This window comes from Struthio camelus, chromosome 5 (assembly GCF_040807025.1).
Source record: "Struthio camelus isolate bStrCam1 chromosome 5, bStrCam1.hap1, whole genome shotgun sequence".
Classification (NCBI taxonomy): domain Eukaryota; kingdom Metazoa; phylum Chordata; class Aves; order Struthioniformes; family Struthionidae; genus Struthio; species Struthio camelus.
In genome coordinates, this window is record NC_090946.1 from 66676432 (window position 1) to 66694954 (window position 18523).

An 18523-nucleotide genomic window follows, 5' to 3' on the forward strand; every position below is an offset into this window, starting at 1 on the left:
ACTCCAGCAGAGATAGAGGTACTAATAACCGATCCCTTGCTTAATGTTGGCTTTATGATTTATTCAATTTCTGCACTGCAATATGTACAGTAAATCCCATTTTCATGTGAAACGCCTCCTGATGCTTTGGAAATGCAGGCTTGGGCCAAAAGAACTGGGCTTAAGCATCTCCTGGAAGGCACTGAGTACACGCAGCCCCATTAAATTCAGGAGCTTTAAGGGTGCTCAGGGTTTTGCTCAGTCACATTCGAACCTTTTACATCCATGAGGGATTCTTGAATAACAGTGATTTGTTTGCCTGCTATGGCTTCTTGTATTATGTATCCTTTTAAAAGTAGTACGCGTCAGGAGAATATCTACCAAATTCCACTCTGACATTACAGTGAAGGGGTACAAAGAGGGTAAGGGATTTTTTTCCCCACTGGATTTTTTTATATATATGCAATGATTAAAAGATTGATGCTGGCTTTTCTGGCCAGAATAATACTGTTTCTTTGCTGCTGCCCAGACAGAGAGCAGCGCTGGGGGATTATAGCAAAGATGAAAACAAACAGTTCAAACTTTGGCAAGTCTGTAGCATAAATAGTCTCAACTTGGTTCCCACAGTGCGCTCTAGTGGTGTCCTAATGTAAAACTCAGCAGCTCATCGCAGGCCAAGCCGTGGCTCAGGTGTCATCCAACCCGTGCAGGCCTCCCTGGTGGCCCTCAGCTCCCAGCGGGGTGCAGAGGAACTGCAGACTTTCTGTATCATGGAGAAATTAGGTCCCAAGCACCTGGCTTTTTGGTAAGAATAGAGCAGTTAGTGACAGTTGCTATGAAATCAGGTTTTTCCAAAGGACAATGGGTAGGTGGGCAACTTCCATAAGCAAGGGATAGCCAGGGTTGCGTTATAAAAGTGATGCCCTTCTCTCTGCCCTGAAAAACATGCTGGAATAGGATTTCTAGAACATGATTTCTATCTGGAGTTTGCAACATAGTGTTATTTCTTTTCCTGTAGCCCAATGATTGTTTGTGGATGCTTCTAGTGACACAGTCCACAAAAGAATAAATTCTTGGGCATTTCCCTGCTGAAGAAGGGGGCTACATTTCTGTCTGAGTTTCTTTTATGAGTGACAGCCTTTCCCTGAGATTACTCTAGAATAATGAATGCTCCCCATTGCAATTTTCAGTCTGCCAAGTCCGAGGATATGCAGAGAGGGCCCTGGGACTGTAAGATGGTTGTTTTCACATTGATGTGAGCATAATTCAAATAGTTCTTAAAATTATGATAAAGGTAAGAACAGTTTTAAATGCTACAGCAACCTTTTCTGCAGTGAAGGAAAGGCAGAGCATCATCCGTCATTCTCATGTGGGAGCATCCATAATGCTCTGTTTTACATGGAAGGGGAGTATCTTCTCAAATAACAAACCTTTAATGAGCTGGTGGATGCAACAGGAGTAGAACCTTTCTTGGTTAAATTTGTCTCCTTGCCAGGGAGTGAATCAAACCTGAGCAAACTTTGCAGATAGGTGATAAAAATGCTTGAGGCAGTTGATAGTCAAGCAAAAAAAAAAAAAAAAAAGTCTTAACTTGGAATACTGGTTGGTCCAGGAGAGATGGCGCGTTGCTCTCCGGGTGTCATGCTCTCCAGTGTGTCTCCTGGCCTGCCCATGAGGTAGCTTACCTTGCATGAACTTGGTCTTTGCCTTCCAGCAGTTAGTAAATGTGTTAAAAAAAATTGCAGAGACGAATAACGCTGATAGAGGAGGCTTCCCTGCACCTTCACACAGTGCCAGGCCCTGAAGAGCCAACATACTAGATGCCTGGGACTGTCACTCCCCCGGTGCTGCAGGGGAATAACTGTGGTTTATATGAACAGCCAGAGCCAGGGGCGCCGACTGTGTGTCAGTCTCTGGGCGGCTTGTCGTGCCACCGGGCATGGCGGCGCTGACATCCAAACCCTCGGAGGGGCAGGCGCTTTTACAGTCATGGCCCTGATATCTGGACTGCTCTGGTTCGGCCCCTGCCAGCAGCTTTATGCTCTTCCCCCTGCCCCGGCCCAGCCTTCACAGCACAGGCACGGTGGGTCACTCGTTCCGAGCACCGCTCCGGCAATATCTCTTTTCCCTCGCAAAACTATACCTTTAGCCGTTTATGAAGCAGTAACAACAACATCAAACCTCACCAGTGGTTTAATTTTCCCTCCTGCGGCAGGTGCAGTGAGGGACCCTGGGGACCTGGCAGGGATAGCCGCAGCAGCGGCCTGCCAGCTTTTGGCTCTCCCTGCTCCTTCCCTGGCACCAGTGCCCCCAGGGTGAGCAGGCGGCAGGACAGCCCCCCGCGGCCTCCCCTCCCCAGGGCTGCGAAGGGATGGCGGATTTTCCTTCTGCGTCAGGAACATGTATCTCCTTCTCTTAGAGCCTCATTCAGACTGTCTGCAGAGGAGGAGCTCATCTTCCAGAGTGTGCAGGGGCACCCAAGGAAAACCTGTTAAAAACGCATCCGTGCCTCTGCTACCAGAGCCCCGCACATCCCAAAGCACTGTGTTTTTTGCTGGTGTGAATCAGCAAGGCTCTGCTCAGATCAAATCTATATCAAGTGACAAATCAGCCCTGGAGAACAAAACCGCAGTCGAGGCATTGAGAAGACACGTCTGCATTGTGCAAGGACAGGACAGGCACAGGGAAGTGGAGGTGGTTTAACTGCACCAGTGCCTCCTGAGGAAAGCCTCCCCATTTCCAAGTACAAGCCCAGACTTCCACAGGGAGCTGGCTCAAGGCAGAGCAGGTCAACATTCGCCCGGGCTGCCCACGCTTGTCCCACACCTTGTCCCACCACCTCACATGGCCTTAGTTGCTGCTCTCGTGCTGCGGCTCAGCCCTGGCCAGGCTGCAGGGTTGGGGCCTGCTCACTCCCATCATGGAAAGCCAGGGGCAGCACTCATACTGTGTATGTTTCTGGCTGGAACCCCAACTTTAAGCGCCTGGCAGTGATTCCATTGCAGAAGTGTCCAGGTGGAGTGATGCTGGGAGAAGCCCTGGCCAAGAGAACAGAACAGCAAAGAGCGTGCAGGACGCGCACTGAGTTTCTGCTCCGGCACAGCATTTCCGCACTGTAGACCTGAGAGCCAAGTTCACTTCCCATTCAGAGTTCACTGTGCATTTCTTTTTTTTCAGCTTTTAAGAGAGGGTCTTCAGCTATTCAAATGCACATATTCATGTCTAATTGTTTTTTAAATGCTTTTTGCAGCATTATTTCTCTTGAACAGAAGCTACCTGTATGCAGTATTTGGCACTCAGCTCATCACTGATCTTACTTAATTACTCCAGAATTATGTAGATAAATCTGTATTTGGCCCTGCTGCTGCTGATCAGTGCAAACCTGCTCTGTGGGGGAAGAGAGGATTTAAACCTCCAGAAGGACCAAACCATGTCCAGGCTCATTTTTGAACATTATCTGATTTACCAGAAAGAGAGACAGTGAAAGGCAGTACAGGCTTTGATCATGTCTAATTACAGAGTGTAATATTGGATGCAGACTCTTTTCCTGCCACGACCTTGCAGTGGTTTGGATTTTTTTCTGCTCAGAAAAACAAAATTTCCCTTAAAGAACCAGCTGTGTCCTGCCTGTGGCCTGCAGAATAATGGCATTAGTCACGTGCAGTCCAACACGTAGCACAATTGTAAAGTTCGCTCTGTGAGACTGACAGGAGCTATTCATATCAAACCCTTCCACCATCTGCCTGAATGGCAGGCTGCTGGGTAGCAACGGCCCCCCTCCTCACTGCTGTTCCCTCTTCCCCCTCCCTCTGCACGGCCTCCACACTTAGTGCCTGCTCAAAGTCTGTCCCTAAGTATGGAAAATGGGGGATTGCAAGCAAAGAGGGGATGTCACTCAGGTCAAAGCAGGTTGTCAAGAGAAAAATAAAATAAAAAGAGAAAAAGAGTCAAAGTTTCCTCTTGTGGGAATACCAGATTACTCTTCTGCTGGAAGGAGAGGTGTTGACTCCAGCAAGGAGACAAGGTGCGAGAGCAAAGGGGACCACCAGGCAGTGCGAGTCTGGGGGAAAATCCCATATTCTCCATCCTTTTCCACCTCTGAGTGCAGGTTCAGAGCAGGAGAAGGATGTGCAGGATCCGGCCTTTAGTGCCCGGGTGAGAAATCTGCTACTCTTGCACCAAGAGCCTATGTGCTGGCTCATAGCAGGGAGGCACACGGTGGGTCTGTCAGCTGCCACCATGTGCACATCTTCAGCTGTGTCTCAGGGTCTGGCCGCAGGGACTGCAGACCTGCAGTCACAGTCACCTGTCCCAGAGGTCCTTCATGTGCTCAAACTGTGACCCAGGCTGCTAGCTTGTCCCATGTCAGGTTTTTGACAAATGAATTTCACCTTCAGAAATATTTATGAAAGTAACAAGTTTTTCTCCCTTTCAGCATGGATCTGCAGGTCCCAGGGTGGGCAGGCTCAAACCTCAGGCTGAGGCTTTGAGTCTGGAGGACAACCTGTTCAGAGGCTTGAGCACCACCAGTGCCTCCTCTATGGGAAGCCTCCCAGAGTCCCAGGAAGATCAGATTGGCTGGAAAGCAAGGGGTTAATGAGGAAAAAGATTGAGGGAGCGTGTGAGAGAGACTCTTCTGACTTTCAGAAACCACCCTCTAGTTTCTGGACCAAAAGTGGTCATGAACTACTTTATACTCCTCTTCCTGCATTATCTTTCACCTTATCTAGGTGAAGTTTCCATCCCTGGCCAGCTGACAGCAAGCAGCCACTGAGTCTTGCCTTTGTTATAGGCAGCAAACCCATCTCTGTTAGTCTCCTCATGCAAAAGAGTCTCCACTCCCTAGTGGCTCCCAGCAGCCCTCTGCTTTTCCTTCACTTCAGATTTATCTTTTTTGAATTATACACAATATTCCAGAAAAAGGCTTAGCAGTGTCCTAAACAATGGTGCTAGTACACTTTTGCTTTTTTCATGGCTGCCTCCTCTGGTGGCTCATTGTCATCCTGTGGCCTGTTTTTCCCTTCCCTCTCCTCACGGCAGAAATTCTTGCTATTGATCCCTGAGGTGCTTGGCCCAGTGTTATTATATTTCTGTCCCTTCCTATTGCCTTAACTCCTAAGGTCCCTCTGTTCTTCCAGGATGATGCTTAACAACACCCTCCATTTTTGTACCATCCGCACATCATTAACATTCCTCCACTTGTTGTGTCAACAAGAAAATGAAAACCAGAACCCCTGAGAAACAGCCCTGGTGATCTCCCTCCAGCCCAATACTTCTCCTTTACCATCAGCAGTTGCCACCTACCTCAGGTTCCTGGCTTTCCTCCAAATCCTCGTCCTTACCTCTGTGCTCTGCTTTTCCAAGACTGAAGGCAGAGCAGAGGATCAAGAAACAGCAGGCAAGTGAGAAGACACCATGCAACCGAGATGTGGTTGCCTTCACCCACCTTCAATGAACAAAGAAAAGTGACAAGTCACAGCTGGCCCATCTGGGAATTTCCCAGCTTATTTTCTTACTGTGTTTCAAAACAACTGGCTCCTCAATTTCCCTTTACATCAAAGTGCATGTTCATTAAACTCAATAAGGTGTCACAGAATTTTGACCCAAAGGGGGAAAAATAGTTGAAGCTTTTAAAAAAACTATGTTGTCTTGTCTTCCCATCCTCTCTCCAGTTTGTGACTTGCTGTCACATGCTAATAGAAGGGTACCAAGTTTTAAATTTCTTTATACACTTTGTTCCCATTTTGAGAAACAAAGGGAAAAATACCAGACATTGCTGATGTAGGTAACACAAAATTGTGTGTTTTCTCTCCTATCTTCACTTCAACTCACCTCACCTCTCTTTGAAAACTAAAGCAAGGGAAACCTCAGCAGAACTTCTAAATAACACATATTTAGGTAAAAATCAGAAAGTCTTTTTTTTATTATGATTAATTAACAGAGATTCCCTAGTTCTGCAGAAACTCTTGCAGAAGAGATGAGGATATCCGCACTTATCAGGGCAGCACCGCACTGATACCAGACCCCCGTCGGCAGCTCCGGACCCCCATCCTGCTCTGCCTGCAGAGTTTAACAGTGCTGTGATGCACACTAATCTGTTTTTTTATCAGTGGGGTAAACCAAATGACACCACCTGTTGCTCAGGCCAGGGCTGAAAATAAGTGCTCTTTTAGAGGAGGAGAAGAAATCTTGATTAAACAAATGCCAAAACAGTGATTTCTCTGCAGTCTCTATACCACCTAGCTGTTCACTAAGCTGCTCTTTGCTTCACAGGCCACTAAAAATAACACCAGTGATTTGCATATTCATGTTATTAGACCTGCTCAGTACACTCACGGCTTAGCGATCACCACCCAATTTAATGGCGTGCACTGAGTTTAGTGGGTCTGTTCACGCACTTCAAGTCAGACTGATGCTGGAATATGTTTGCTGAAAGGGGAAAATAATCAGTGGGAGGTTTTGATATAGAAGTGGCTAAAGGCTGACATCATTTACAATTAATGACACTTTAAAAACACTTCCCAGGTATTTTTATGTAAGAAAATCTTCTTTTCTCTCTCCTTTACTCAGTCTTTAAGGAAATGCTGCATGTTCAGGAAAGGCCTTAAATCAGCCTTAAAGCAAACAAATTTAATCTTGTGCGCTACTTAACAAAAAAAAAAAAGGAAAATACAAAACTTCACATACCAAAAATTCCCAAGAAGACAGCTGTCAGGGGGTGACATGTCAGATATGAAGTGGCTCTCCAGCTGGTCCCTGTCTGCATGCTGGGAAGGCATGTGGAGACATTTTTTCAATTGCTGTACTCGTTTGACACGTTCACAGTGGAAAATGATGTATTATTCTCGAGCCCTTGGTTGGTGGACACTTCAAAGTGCATTGGATCCTCGGAGAGGAGTGCCCTATTGTTAATTGTTCCTTTCACATGTACATTGGGATGAACATGGAGAGAGCAGAGAGGAACAAAAGGGCTCCGGTGGCCTCTTAGAGAAAACCCTGTGCAGCTCAACCTGAGTCTGACCTTGAAAGGGTGGGTTGCTCTGTTTTTTAAATCCCGCTTGCCGGTTCATTCCTCCTCGGCTCCCCATTGTTGTCCAGCTGCAGGGGAACAGGATGTCGGAGCACAGAGTGCAGCCTTCCCATCAAGCAAGCAGCAAGGCAAAGGGAAAAACCAGAACTGCCAAAGACCTGGGACCATGACGCTGGCCACTTGGCAAGGGACTAACCACCGTCCAGGAAATAGAGGGCTGGGCTGAGATTAAGCCTCTGTGGCCACCCTGGGGACAAAGAGGGAGAAATAGCAGCCAGGGCAGATGGCAGGCCTGCAGGAGTGTGATGCCCAGGAAGCAGCGCCCCAGAGAAGCAGCCCCGGAGGGGACGGGCACAGCCAGACCTGGGGGTGGGAAAGGGATTGTAGCAGAGGGTGTGCTGGAGGGGGGAGCCAGGTTTTCGCTTCTCCTGAGCTTGCATCACCTCCTGTGGACAGGCAAGTCATATCCACCCTCTTCAGCCTTACTGAGCCCTAAGCCTTCGGTCTCAGAGCCCAGCCCAGGGGCTGCAGACCCATACAGGTGGATAGAGTGTCTCATGGGATGTGACATGAGTTTCCCAGCCCTCTGAAGACACTGTTCATTGATGTCCTGAGACAGTCCTTTCCTCTTAGACAACTGTCTTACATCTCTGCTTCCCTTCCGCACCCTTGGGTAACCAATAAGCTCATCTATCGGGAGACTGCATTGTGCAACGTGGTGTCCAGTCTGGGTTCAAATGCTCTTCAAGTACAGGAGGCAATGGAATCCCTTCATGTACATTTCTTTAAATTAGCTAGACAGAAATCTCTTGTTGTAGCTTCAATTACAGAAGAGGAATCTGCATCAGGCAGTGGTGGGGTATGGACAGGCCAGGCTCTGCTTAGTGTATCAGGAAATAGCTGCTCAAGCAGTTGACTGGAAACTGCCCAGAAAAAAAGAACTGAAGGGAAAAGATTACAGAGAGATTTGCACGGTGGTGTTATGCACTTCATGGAGGGTGCAACAGGCAAAGGGTTAGCTACACAAGGTCTCCCAGGGAAGGAATTGCTTCATAGTAGAAATTATGAGAAAAGAAGCTGTAGAGTCCTCAACAGCTAGGAGGAAGCTTTCTGGCTGGCCTCTTCTCTCTGTCAGCTTCACCTGCTGCTTCAGCCAGGAGCAAGGTGGCCTCAGGATCTTCTGCCCTCCCTGTGGAGTGAATTACCACAAGAAGGCTGCAAAACTAATCTCAGCACATCCAATCTGTGAGAGAGGTAGAGTGTCTGATACAGATCTGGTATGGCAAATCAGCAGCCACATTACAGTGCGCAGCAATGTCAAAAGCTTTATAACACTTCCAGCCACATGATGTCTTGGCCCCAGAGGATCCACCTAGACTGGAAATACCTTGAGCACTGGAGCCATCACATATGGCTCAGACCAGACTGGAAGAAATAACGTGAATAAGGGCAGCAGCGCTGGACCCACCAGTATGGGCCACTGACAAATCATCCCTAGGGCCTTGCACAACCTACTGAGCTCTGCTAAGCTTCAGAGTATCATATAATGGCCAGTATGGATCATTGTCCTGCTCTGAGGAAAGCCAAAGTAAGAGAAATACACTAAAACAGGCATAAAATGTGGTTATTGGCAAGTTTTCATGCTCAGGCCTTTGAGGCCACACATCAGCAAGGCAGATTTTACTTGCAGAATCGGGGTGGACTGGATTTCCGATGCTGCTTTCCCCACAGTTATACATGCGTGTGTTTGGCCCCAGAGTCTGCATGTATCTCTCTGTAGACGCACAAGACTTGGGACTCTTACAGCTCTTTGCATCTCTGAGGCACTGCAGGCTGTCGGAGGCTGGAAAGTGAGAGCGGCACTGGAGTCCCGGCGTGCACCGGCCCATGGTGAGGCAGTGGGTGTCGCAGCTGGCACGCAGGCTGCTGCGAGCTCTGCGTCGCTGGCATGCCCGGCGTGCACCGAGAGCAGGCCGCTCTGCTCTCCTCTTCTCCCAGACAAGAGGGTATGCATTGTGGGACTCCCGGTTCTACTGTGCTATTAAGTTATTGCCACCCCTTAGGACAACCCAGCAAGAAGGCGGAGGACTCGCATAACTCTGCATCAGTAAAGGAAGCAGCTCAATTAGCATTTCACACGCCTTTTCTTCCCTCTCTTCTTACCTTCCCTGCAGCGGGCATGCTTTCCCCTTAAAGGATTGTCCTGTTTCTGCTCCTTGCCAGCGTTGGCAGGGTGACAGTAGTCGAGTGTGCAAACTTGTGCTATTGTCCCCAGGCCAGGGGGAGTCATGGAGACCCACTAATATGACACAGGAAAATGTTTGCTGATGGCAATTCTATGGGCTTTGTCTAACTCTTTCTCCATCATGACGACTCGATTTAAGTCTCTAACTGTTTGACTACAGATGCAAGAGTACTATCCAACTCCATCCTTTTGTCCGGGTAGTTTGAATGGGTAATTCAGCTTTTGTGTAACTCAATTGAGGGGGCAAACATAAAGACAAGATTCTTGAGCGCTCAAGCTCCCTTTCCATGGATATCTGCACATCTCTTTAGAGATTTGTTCCTTTCCTACCTTTTTCTGACATCAGCCTCCCCTTAAAAAAAAAAAAAAAAGCTCTGATGGGGAGCGGTTAAAAGTAGGCTAGCCTGGTCCCCCGTATTACATTGTCCTGTGCCAATGAAGCATGGTTAGTATCAGCCCCCAGACAGCTTCGGGGAGTGCAGAGAAAAGGGTGTCTAAATTTTCTTAGCTCGTCATCAGCATTTCCACTTTGGATTGTGTCTTTTTTTAAAAAAAAGGCCTCAGTAGGGGTGAAGAGGATAGGGGAGAATGGTAGAAATCGCAGGGAAATGATTGTATTTATTAGCTGTCTTTCTGTGGCCGTCCCCATGGCAACAATTTGTGATGGCAAAGAATGTGAGAACGGGGAGGCTAATGCCTGATTGGGATGCTTTGTATTTGGCAAAGTGGCTTCTGATTGGCCTGAGAAAGCCCCCGAACTAGACGGAGTCGATATTCATTCAGCTTACTCAAGTGCTTGCTAAACTGCTTCTAAACACTCGCGGGCTCCGGCTGCCTCTGTAAAGGTTGGTAGTGTATAACCTGCATAACAAGATTAGCCGGGGAAGGGGGCTCGTCTCAGCAGTGCTACAGTAGCAGCCGGCGCGGGTGAGACAACCTCCTGCGCGCCTGGGTGAGTGTGCGTGCTTAGCTGTGGGGACACGGGAACTGCTTCCGAGGCTCCTGCGTGCGATTTAAACATTATCTAACAAGCTTAACCATTGGGCTCTCCGGCACAAGCAAGCCAATCCCCGTGCCTGTGCGTGCCCGGGCAGCAATGCTGGGGATGGAGGGCTGCAAGCGCGGGGCAACGCTTGCAAAGTTTACCCGCACGGGAGCAAGTTGACAACTTGTCTGTTTAGTTGAGAAGTTTGACATGTTTCTTTCCCTCCCCTGCCCCAATTTGCTTGATGCTTTTTGAATCTAGGTTTCGTGCTCTAAATCTGTCCATCGTGTTTCACAGGTTTGCCCAAGTTTGAGGAGAAGGATTATAAACTTTTAATGGAAATCTCCGCAAGCTGCATTCTGTGAAATGGCATCAGACAGCGAGGTAAAAACCCTCCTGAATTTTGTCAATCTGGCCTCCAGTGACATCAAAGCAGCTCTGGATAAATCTGCTCCCTGCCGCCGGTCAGTTGACCACAGAAAATATTTACAGAAACAGCTCAAAAGGTTTTCTCAGAAATACTCCAGGATCCCGCGGTGCCACCCCAGCAAATCTGCGGAGTGCAGCGTGAAGCGGGGCGTGGAGGACAGGAGTCGCGGCTCCCAGCCCGAGGCAGCAGACTCCAGCCACCACTGCAGAGCTGCCCCTGAGAAGGTGCTGAGGACGGCTGAGGTGGAGGAGACCTTCTCTGGCGAGCAGGTTTTGCAGGATCAAAATCCCGAGGCCGCCAGACCGGATCAGGTGCCGATGAGGAAGAGACAGCTGCCTGCCTCCTTCTGGGAAGAGCCCCGGCCGGCGCAGAGCCTGCTGGCCAAGAGCTTTCCTGTGAGCCTGAACGGGCTCCCAAACTCTGGAGACCCTCTTCCTTACGAGGGAAAGAAAAGCAGAAGGAGCCCAGAGGTTGCCAGCCCAGAAAGCCCCCCTGAGCCTGTGCAGCGTGGCGGTGAGAAGGACCCTGCCAAGGCACCAGGGCCACCTGTGTCCAGCCGGGTGGCCTCCTGGACATGCTGCCCCTTCCAGTGCCCCGGGCAGCCGCTGTACCAAAGCCCGGGAGCGCTGCCGCCGTCGTCCTTCCCAGGCCTGGGGCTGTGGCGGAAAAGCACGGCGCTGCCAGGGGAGATGCAGCATTTCTGCAAGGAGGCGGACAGCACGGGGCAGAAACTCTACAGGCCCGTGGTTTTGAAACCCATCCCCACCAAGCCAGCAGTGCCCCCTCCTATTTTCAATGTTTTTGGCTATATTTAGCTGGGGGGTAGGAGGTGGGGGGGGTGTTACTTTGAATACAATAGCTCCTTGAAATGAGTTGAAATGTAACGTCACGTGCTGGTCATGAGCGAATCGCGGTGCGGAGCCATGTGTGGGGAAGGAGGGTGGCTTCTGTCTGGAGACGGGCAGCGATTGCATGGGGTTCCTCTTGCACAGTCTGGGGTGAATTAAACAACGTTGTGAATCTGTCTGGGCTTGATTCTCCTCTCACTACATGGGTGTAAATCAGGAATAAGCCTTATGAAGCCAGTGGCATGAAGTGCAAGGCAAATCAGGCCTCTTTTATTGAAGTGCATTGTTTAAGCCATGGCGAGTTGTGCTAAGAGCCATTCATAATCTGCACTTGTAACACCTAGGAGACCTCCTCCATGTGGGAACATCTTTCTGGGGTTGCCCTGCAGCCGCAGCAATGAAATGAAATGAATTACACACATTCAAACCATTTTTGTACTTTAAAATAATTCCAGAGAAGTCAAGATACTCAGGTCACTTCCTTTGGCGTGCAAGGACTGGAAGAACAGTATTTAATGTAGAAATCACATTTGTAAATTGATTTAAGCTCTTCTTATATGTAAATATTGAGACAATTTAAAAAAATTGAAGGAAGAAAGGAAGTAATTTTATCTTGGTCATTCTGCAAATGAAGTCCGTTTATTTTTGTCCCACTGAGTATATGCAGACTGTATTTGTAAATGGTGATTAGACATGAGGGCTGAAATCTCTGCCCATTCAGAGTGATGTAGATCAAAAGCTACTCTTCTGAGGCTAGGAAATTAGGGAGCGTGAGACTGCTGCAAACAAAAGCAGAACTTCAGAGTGTCAACAGCACAAATGAGAAATCATTTAATTTGCTGGACACAAAAACATAAAATATGATAGAAGAAAAAAGCATATAGCATAGCCTGACTCGACTTCTGACTAGCAGAGATCTTTTATTTTGCCTGGTTTTAAGATATGATCACAAGATCTGACTACAAATGATTTGCCCAGTATTTTCTCAATCACTTGAATTAAGTTACTTTAGAAAAGCTAATAGGGGATATTCTTAAGTTAAACATCTCTAAAGCCCATGGAGAACGCAGTGCTAAGACACAGAATATGAGATCTGAAAGGTTTAATATTGCAGACTTACATATCCATTCATTTATATTGTAAGTATTGTAAATCACTAAGGTCAAAAGAAGTATGCTACAGGGAGAAAAAAAAGCACCAGAGAATGGACTCCAACCTTCCAGGGCCTGAATCGGCTCCCAGTGAAGTGAATGGGAACTTCTCCCAGGATTCAGCAGAAGGCAGCCTCGACCTGCATATTCCCCAGCTAACATAGCTCCCCAGCACTCTTACTCAGTATCTCGCTGAGAGGGGAAACAGGCTCGGCTTCTTTTGAGGACAAGGCAACCATAAGAAAATTATCATTTGAAGCCTTGTAAAGTATAGCTCTGGATCTTCTGATGGGGCTTGGCATTATATAACCAAATTGCAACTTTAGTTAGGATATACACTACCCTCTGGCCAAAAGTATTCTTTTCCTAAACCTCTCACTGAATCACATCAGTATTTACCTATAGGAAAGCACAGGCTGTAATGTGTTAGTCTAGCAGGCCAGAAGTAACAGCAGAGATGGTTTTCACTGCCTTGTCTCTGGTACAAGTACTTACTTTGTGTATCAAGCCTGTGTAGACCACTCCTGTAGGAGCGAGATAGCAGGAACTGGCTTCGGTAGCACATACCTGCAACTACATGCAATGTGCAGGGTGATGAAGAGCTGGTCTGAGGGTTAGAGGCACCCAGTTAGCACTTGACCTGGAGGAGCAGATACAATTTTTATATTTTGGGGGAGTAAAAAAAAAAAAAAGTGAGGAGATTCCATCCCTCCCTTACTCTAATAGAAATCAAAGGTAGCACTACCTGTTAAATCAGTGGGAGGATTATGGCTCTGAATTTGCAGACCTATAGGCAAGAGATTTCTTTACATGAAAATAGGAACTTTTTCTCACATATGTAGTCCTATGTCACTGTTGTAATACCGATGCTGAACTCTGTCTCAGCGGTGTCAGTGCATAGTAGCATCCTTGGCATCACTCTGGATTTCCAGCTGGGTGAGCAAAGCAGGTCACGGAACAACCCACAGGTATTGCAGTGATTGCTGTGGGCAAGAACTCCTGGCTGAGTTCAGGAGAGAAATTTGGAAGTGCTGCATATTACATGAGAATATGAATTTCCCTTAAAATTGAAATAGTTGCAAAAGTGGATAGCTTCTGCAGAAATTTTATTTCTGAAGGAATCCCAAAAGAGAAGAAAGCTAAAATCAAGCTTCAATCTTTTTTATTTTTTAAACTATTCCATATTTTGAAAGTGTGTGGCTGTACGCTTTGCATGTAGTAGAACAGTATGTTTTTAAGTTAAGATAAAGGGTTGAACCAGACTGCTCCAAATGACCTCCAACACACACATATTTATATACTTACCCTCAGTTTCAGACAGATGTTACATTCTAAAATTCTTAAAATCTTCAGGAAATGAGACTTCCCTGGCCTGCCCAGGGCAGGCTGTAGGCCTTTGCTGGACCGCTGGTGCACCCTCAGAACTAGAGCAGCAGTGAAGTAAAACGCAAATGAGCAGAAAACAACTGTTAAGTGTATTTGAAATCACTGAATGGGGATGTGCGAGACTTTCCAAAAGGTTTGCAAAGAATAGCAACTCTGTCTCCTTGCTCGCAGTGCTTGCTGTTCTCTCACCCCTGAGATTACCATCAAAATTATTAATTGTTCAAGCTTGGACTTATTCAGACTTTTTGTGGCGATTTTTGCGCTTCTTTGTTCAGTGTGGCTATTTAGTACAGCTGGTAGTCCTTCAGAATCTACTTGTTTATTCATATTTTGTTTGAAAGATAGAACTATAACATTCAAGAGTTGCTATTTACTACAACAAAACAAATTTAAACTGTTAACACCACAATAGCGTCTATAAATAATGGGAAGGGAAAGGTAAATGAAAAGGCTTTCATACAAAATAAAATAAAAAATCAAAAAAGTGCACAAGAACATAGAGTGAATTGCACATGTTGCAGTAAAAAAAAAAGTATAGTAACCTGGTCATGAAATACTCCTAGAACATTTAAGAAAAAGTCATCATCTCTGAAGATGTCTATCATGCTCAGTGAAAATAAACCACTTTATCTTGCACTGGAAGTACCGATCTGGATACAAAGTCTTGTTTGTTTGGGTTATTTGGTATTTGCCATTTCACAGTAACTTCTAAATAGATGCATTAAATTCACATAGAATTTGTGCAGACTCAGTATCACACATGAAATACTTGTGTCAGCAGTCAATGTGTAAGAGGTAGCCAGCTCTATTTCAGTGCAAATAAGTGTAAACCGACTGTGTAAAGGTTTTTCAGTAAGGATTAAGCAGAAGGGATATAACGATATTGTAATTACTATATTCACCCTCTTACACACTCGTTTCTCCTCAGTTTCTATGCACGGTGTGCCTTTATTCTTCTTGCAGTTGCCACACTTCTACATCAGATTAGCACTCTCGAGCTCAGTGATAATCCTGGTCAGCACAAATGTTCAAGAGGAACCACAGCATGGGGTTCCCAACAGAGATGAATATTGCTTGGCTGAAAGAAGAAATAGACTTTGCGTACTGGCCCCACCCAAACCCAGTTTCAACTTTCTAAGGGAAAAAAAAATCACAAGTTGTGAGACTTCTACATGTACAATGATTTTGATTCAGGGGAAATTCCCATCTTGGGATTGTTTACGAAAGCCCATCCCTGGGGTGTATACATGTAGTTGGGTATACATGTGGTTTCAAATCCTTCTGTCAGCCAGCAGTCTCCAAGGCTGTCACTGCACGCCAAATGAACGCTTAGGGACATCGTCTCTGCCAGGCAATGTTCAGTGTGCAACACCCTCTATGACCCTGCTCTGTTGCAATCATTTAATTTCAGGGAATTTTCTCCTGGTGTATATTAGTCTGAGGAAGAACCAAATCTTCACTGCTCAGCCCACTAAGGTGCGGGATGCATGAACTCCACGGGTGACTTTGCATCTCTGAAGCTATTTTTATCAATACAGGGCCCCGCTGGCAATACTGGCCTAAAGAATTCCAGTCTCCATTCGCTTTTCCTCCACCCAACATTTTGTCATCCTTGAGCAGTTCCCTAGCGTGGTTTATAAGGCATCTGCATGATCACAGCTTAGGGAGGCTGCACTGTGTGATGCCATGAAGTGTCTGGGGTGGCCTGAGATGTTTCATCTTTTCCAAGCAGCATGGTACATAAGGAATAAAGACATATTTTTTCCTTTCTTTTGCTTGAAATATGAGCATATTTTCTAACATGTTGGTCTGCAGGGACAGACCCCCAAAACCCAGAAGAGAGTTTTAGTGGCCCACTCAGGCAGCTGTTCTCAGTACTGCAAACACTGGCAGCCAGCTCCTAACTGGTGTGACTGGGAGGCTCCATCTTCTGAGCCTGACTGAGTGCCCATGTGCCGCAGGACTGTGCCCACCATGGGTCTGGACAGGGAGATAGCACAGCTCCCCTCGGAGCACTTCCCTCCCACCCTGCAAGAGTGCTGGGGTTCATACATTGTGGAAGGAGGCAGATACTGAAGTGGTAATAATGAAAGTCACTGGATGAAATTTCAGCACTGGAGAAATCTCAGCTGACTTTCCAAAGCTTTGCAAGAAGATCACAGTACAGTCTGAACTGAAACTAGGCTGGTTTTTGAACCGCTTCAGTATTTAGGAAGGAGAGAGTGCTGGATAGAGCACAGTTAGCTGTAACCATTTCTGCTTCTGCTCATATCCTATTCCACAAGTGCTAAACGCATTTCATGCCAATCCATTATGCAATCTAAAATTCTGTGCCCAGACAAGTCTGTATGTGTGCAACACACTTGTAGTCCTGTGGTAAGGTGTAAAACTCCACACAAAGAAAACTCGGTGCAACACATTTTCCCTGCTAATATTTCTGCCTGATTGCATGGATGGTACGCTGGCCAACAAACAAAACATATCAGTCAAATCTCTGATGGGAATCCAACCAAATCATACTGCACAGCTCTTTTGTTATCTGAGATAAGAACCAGTGAGCTTCTAGCATGAGATCTGCAAATATATGGTGCCAAATTTAGGTTCTTCCATCATTACTTAGATGCCTGACTGGGACGGAGGCACACGTCAGATCACAGTGGTTCAGCAAGTCACACCTGTCACCAGAGCTGTAGTCACTGCCAATAAGTGTTTGTGAGCTCCTCAGCCTCCCCAGCTGTGAGGAAATGTGACTTGTTAAAAACCTCAATAAAAGAATTTCACGGATGATTATGGCAGTACAGCTGATAGATGGTAACTTGTTAAGCTGCCATAAATCAGTTGTGGATCTGAGCTGTAAATAGGTGACCGAATTTTCAAAGAAGCTGAGATAATGACTTTCATCAGTGTCAAAGGGAGCCAACAGATACTCCAAACTTCCAAACTCAGGAAACTCAGGGCTACATTTTATAACTTTTATTCTACCTCAGTAATATCTGACACCAGATGTGGTCCCATTGGCTTCAGTGGAACTACACCTGGTGTAAACAACTTCACGTCATTTAGGCACCTGAATAAAGATTTGGAAGCCTAATTCTGGGTATTCATTTTCATAATCTCAAAGTTTGAGTTTCACCATTTTGAAATAATCTCTCTTCTTCCAGTAATAGCATTGTGATAGCCACAGTGATCCAAGGAGGTAGGACAGGCTGGATTTCATAGGACGAGACTAAGATCTCGCAGAGCAACAGATAAAGTTGGTTTAACAGTGTTGCACATCCTTACGTACCTTGCCTCTCTCTATTGCATCACTGTCAGTTCATGATCCTCTAGGGTTTTGTTCTCTTCTGACACCAGCTTCAAGACAGAGTAAAGTTACCGTTTTCAGTGCAGCTACTTCTAATTTAGACCCCTAAAATGAGCTCAGAGTTGCTTTCAAATTCCTACTCCAGAAAATTCTCTCAAACAGAATTTCACCTATTTCTTCTTGCAAATGAAATGCAATAGGAGCTCTATATTCTATGCATAAATACAGTTCTTACATCCTTCTTAAATAAACCTTCCCTTGACTTTTAAAGGAATCAGCACTTCTGGATGTGTCCTAATATTTACATAGCTCTGTGTTGAGGGAAAAAGAATCTACTAAAATGTTCTGAGCTTTGAATGTTCAGAAATCAACTTCTCTATTCAAAAAGAAAGATCAAAAAAAAAAAGTAAAGTAAAAGTGTTAGCAGGGTGGTGTCAAAATATTAGAGAATTAGTAACCAGCACACTGAGCAGAAATTCAAAAAATAGAATAGAAACTAAAACAAAAAATCTCAGTCAGTGAACAAAATGTGATTGCTTTTCCAAATACGGTGATTCTTGATGATTTCTGAATTCTGATCACAAGCAGGACTCAGTTCCACCAGACCCCAGAATACCTTTCAGTTCCTCACTGATACTTGCGTCAGCACTACTCATTTTTCAGTGCTGGTTTTCATTTCCCTTTCTTTGTAGACCAAGCTCTGAGGTGAATTGTGCATGTTTTCTCTCGGGAAAAACTAATGATAGGTCTGTTTAGCACTCCGTGTCTTTCAGTTTGTTCTCATTCTTGCTGCAGAAATGTATTTCTTTTAGTTGAATAATTGGAGGGCACTTGACCAAGGCCAGCAGCGGTTCCTCCCCACCGTGCAGTGTGCGTGCCATCACCATACCAGTATCTGCTGCAATGACTCTGGGTGCCATGCCAGGAAGCCGCTGTGTATCTGGTTTGCCCAAGGTCACTGCGTGTAATCATGCTGTAAGTATCGAATCAGTCTATCCGGGAGAGGCAAGGTGTCAATAAGTTTAATGCGATTTCTTCCAACCAAGCTTCGAACCTTGATGCGGCAAAGATGTGCAAGAGGTCTTGGGGGCTCTGAAAGAGACATAGGTCAGAGATATGAGCAGAACAATTTAAACATGAGAGCAACAGCTCTATTCGGCCAGGT

At 46.2% G+C, this 18523-nt stretch overlaps 2 protein-coding genes across 4 annotated transcripts in view; one reads left to right on the plus strand and one right to left on the minus strand.

The window, feature by feature from the left end:
- The first annotated feature begins 9715 nt into the window (after window positions 1–9715).
- FAM181A (family with sequence similarity 181 member A) lies at window positions 9716–12090 on the plus strand. Of its 2 annotated transcripts, none has more exons than XM_068946908.1 (2): window positions 9716–10206; window positions 10537–12090. In XM_068946908.1, exon 2 carries the CDS (start codon window positions 10606–10608, stop codon window positions 11482–11484), a length of 879 nt encoding a protein of 292 aa, XP_068803009.1. In that variant the 5' UTR covers window positions 9716–10206; window positions 10537–10605; the 3' UTR covers window positions 11485–12090. The 2 variants fall into 2 exon arrangements, with proteins under 2 accessions (XP_068803009.1, XP_009688058.2); XM_009689763.2 differs by having other exon boundaries at window positions 10010–10099; window positions 10537–11693.
- A 2263-nt stretch (window positions 12091–14353) lies between these two features.
- Window positions 14354–18523, minus strand: part of ASB2 (ankyrin repeat and SOCS box containing 2) — a 33918-nt gene continuing 29748 nt past the window's right edge. For both annotated transcript variants that reach the window (XM_009689761.2, XM_068946909.1), the window contains one exon: window positions 14354–18450. In XM_009689761.2, the coding sequence (XP_009688056.1) occupies window positions 18314–18450 (137 nt within the window). In that variant the 3' untranslated portion in view covers window positions 14354–18313. The remainder of the gene's footprint in view (window positions 18451–18523) is intronic.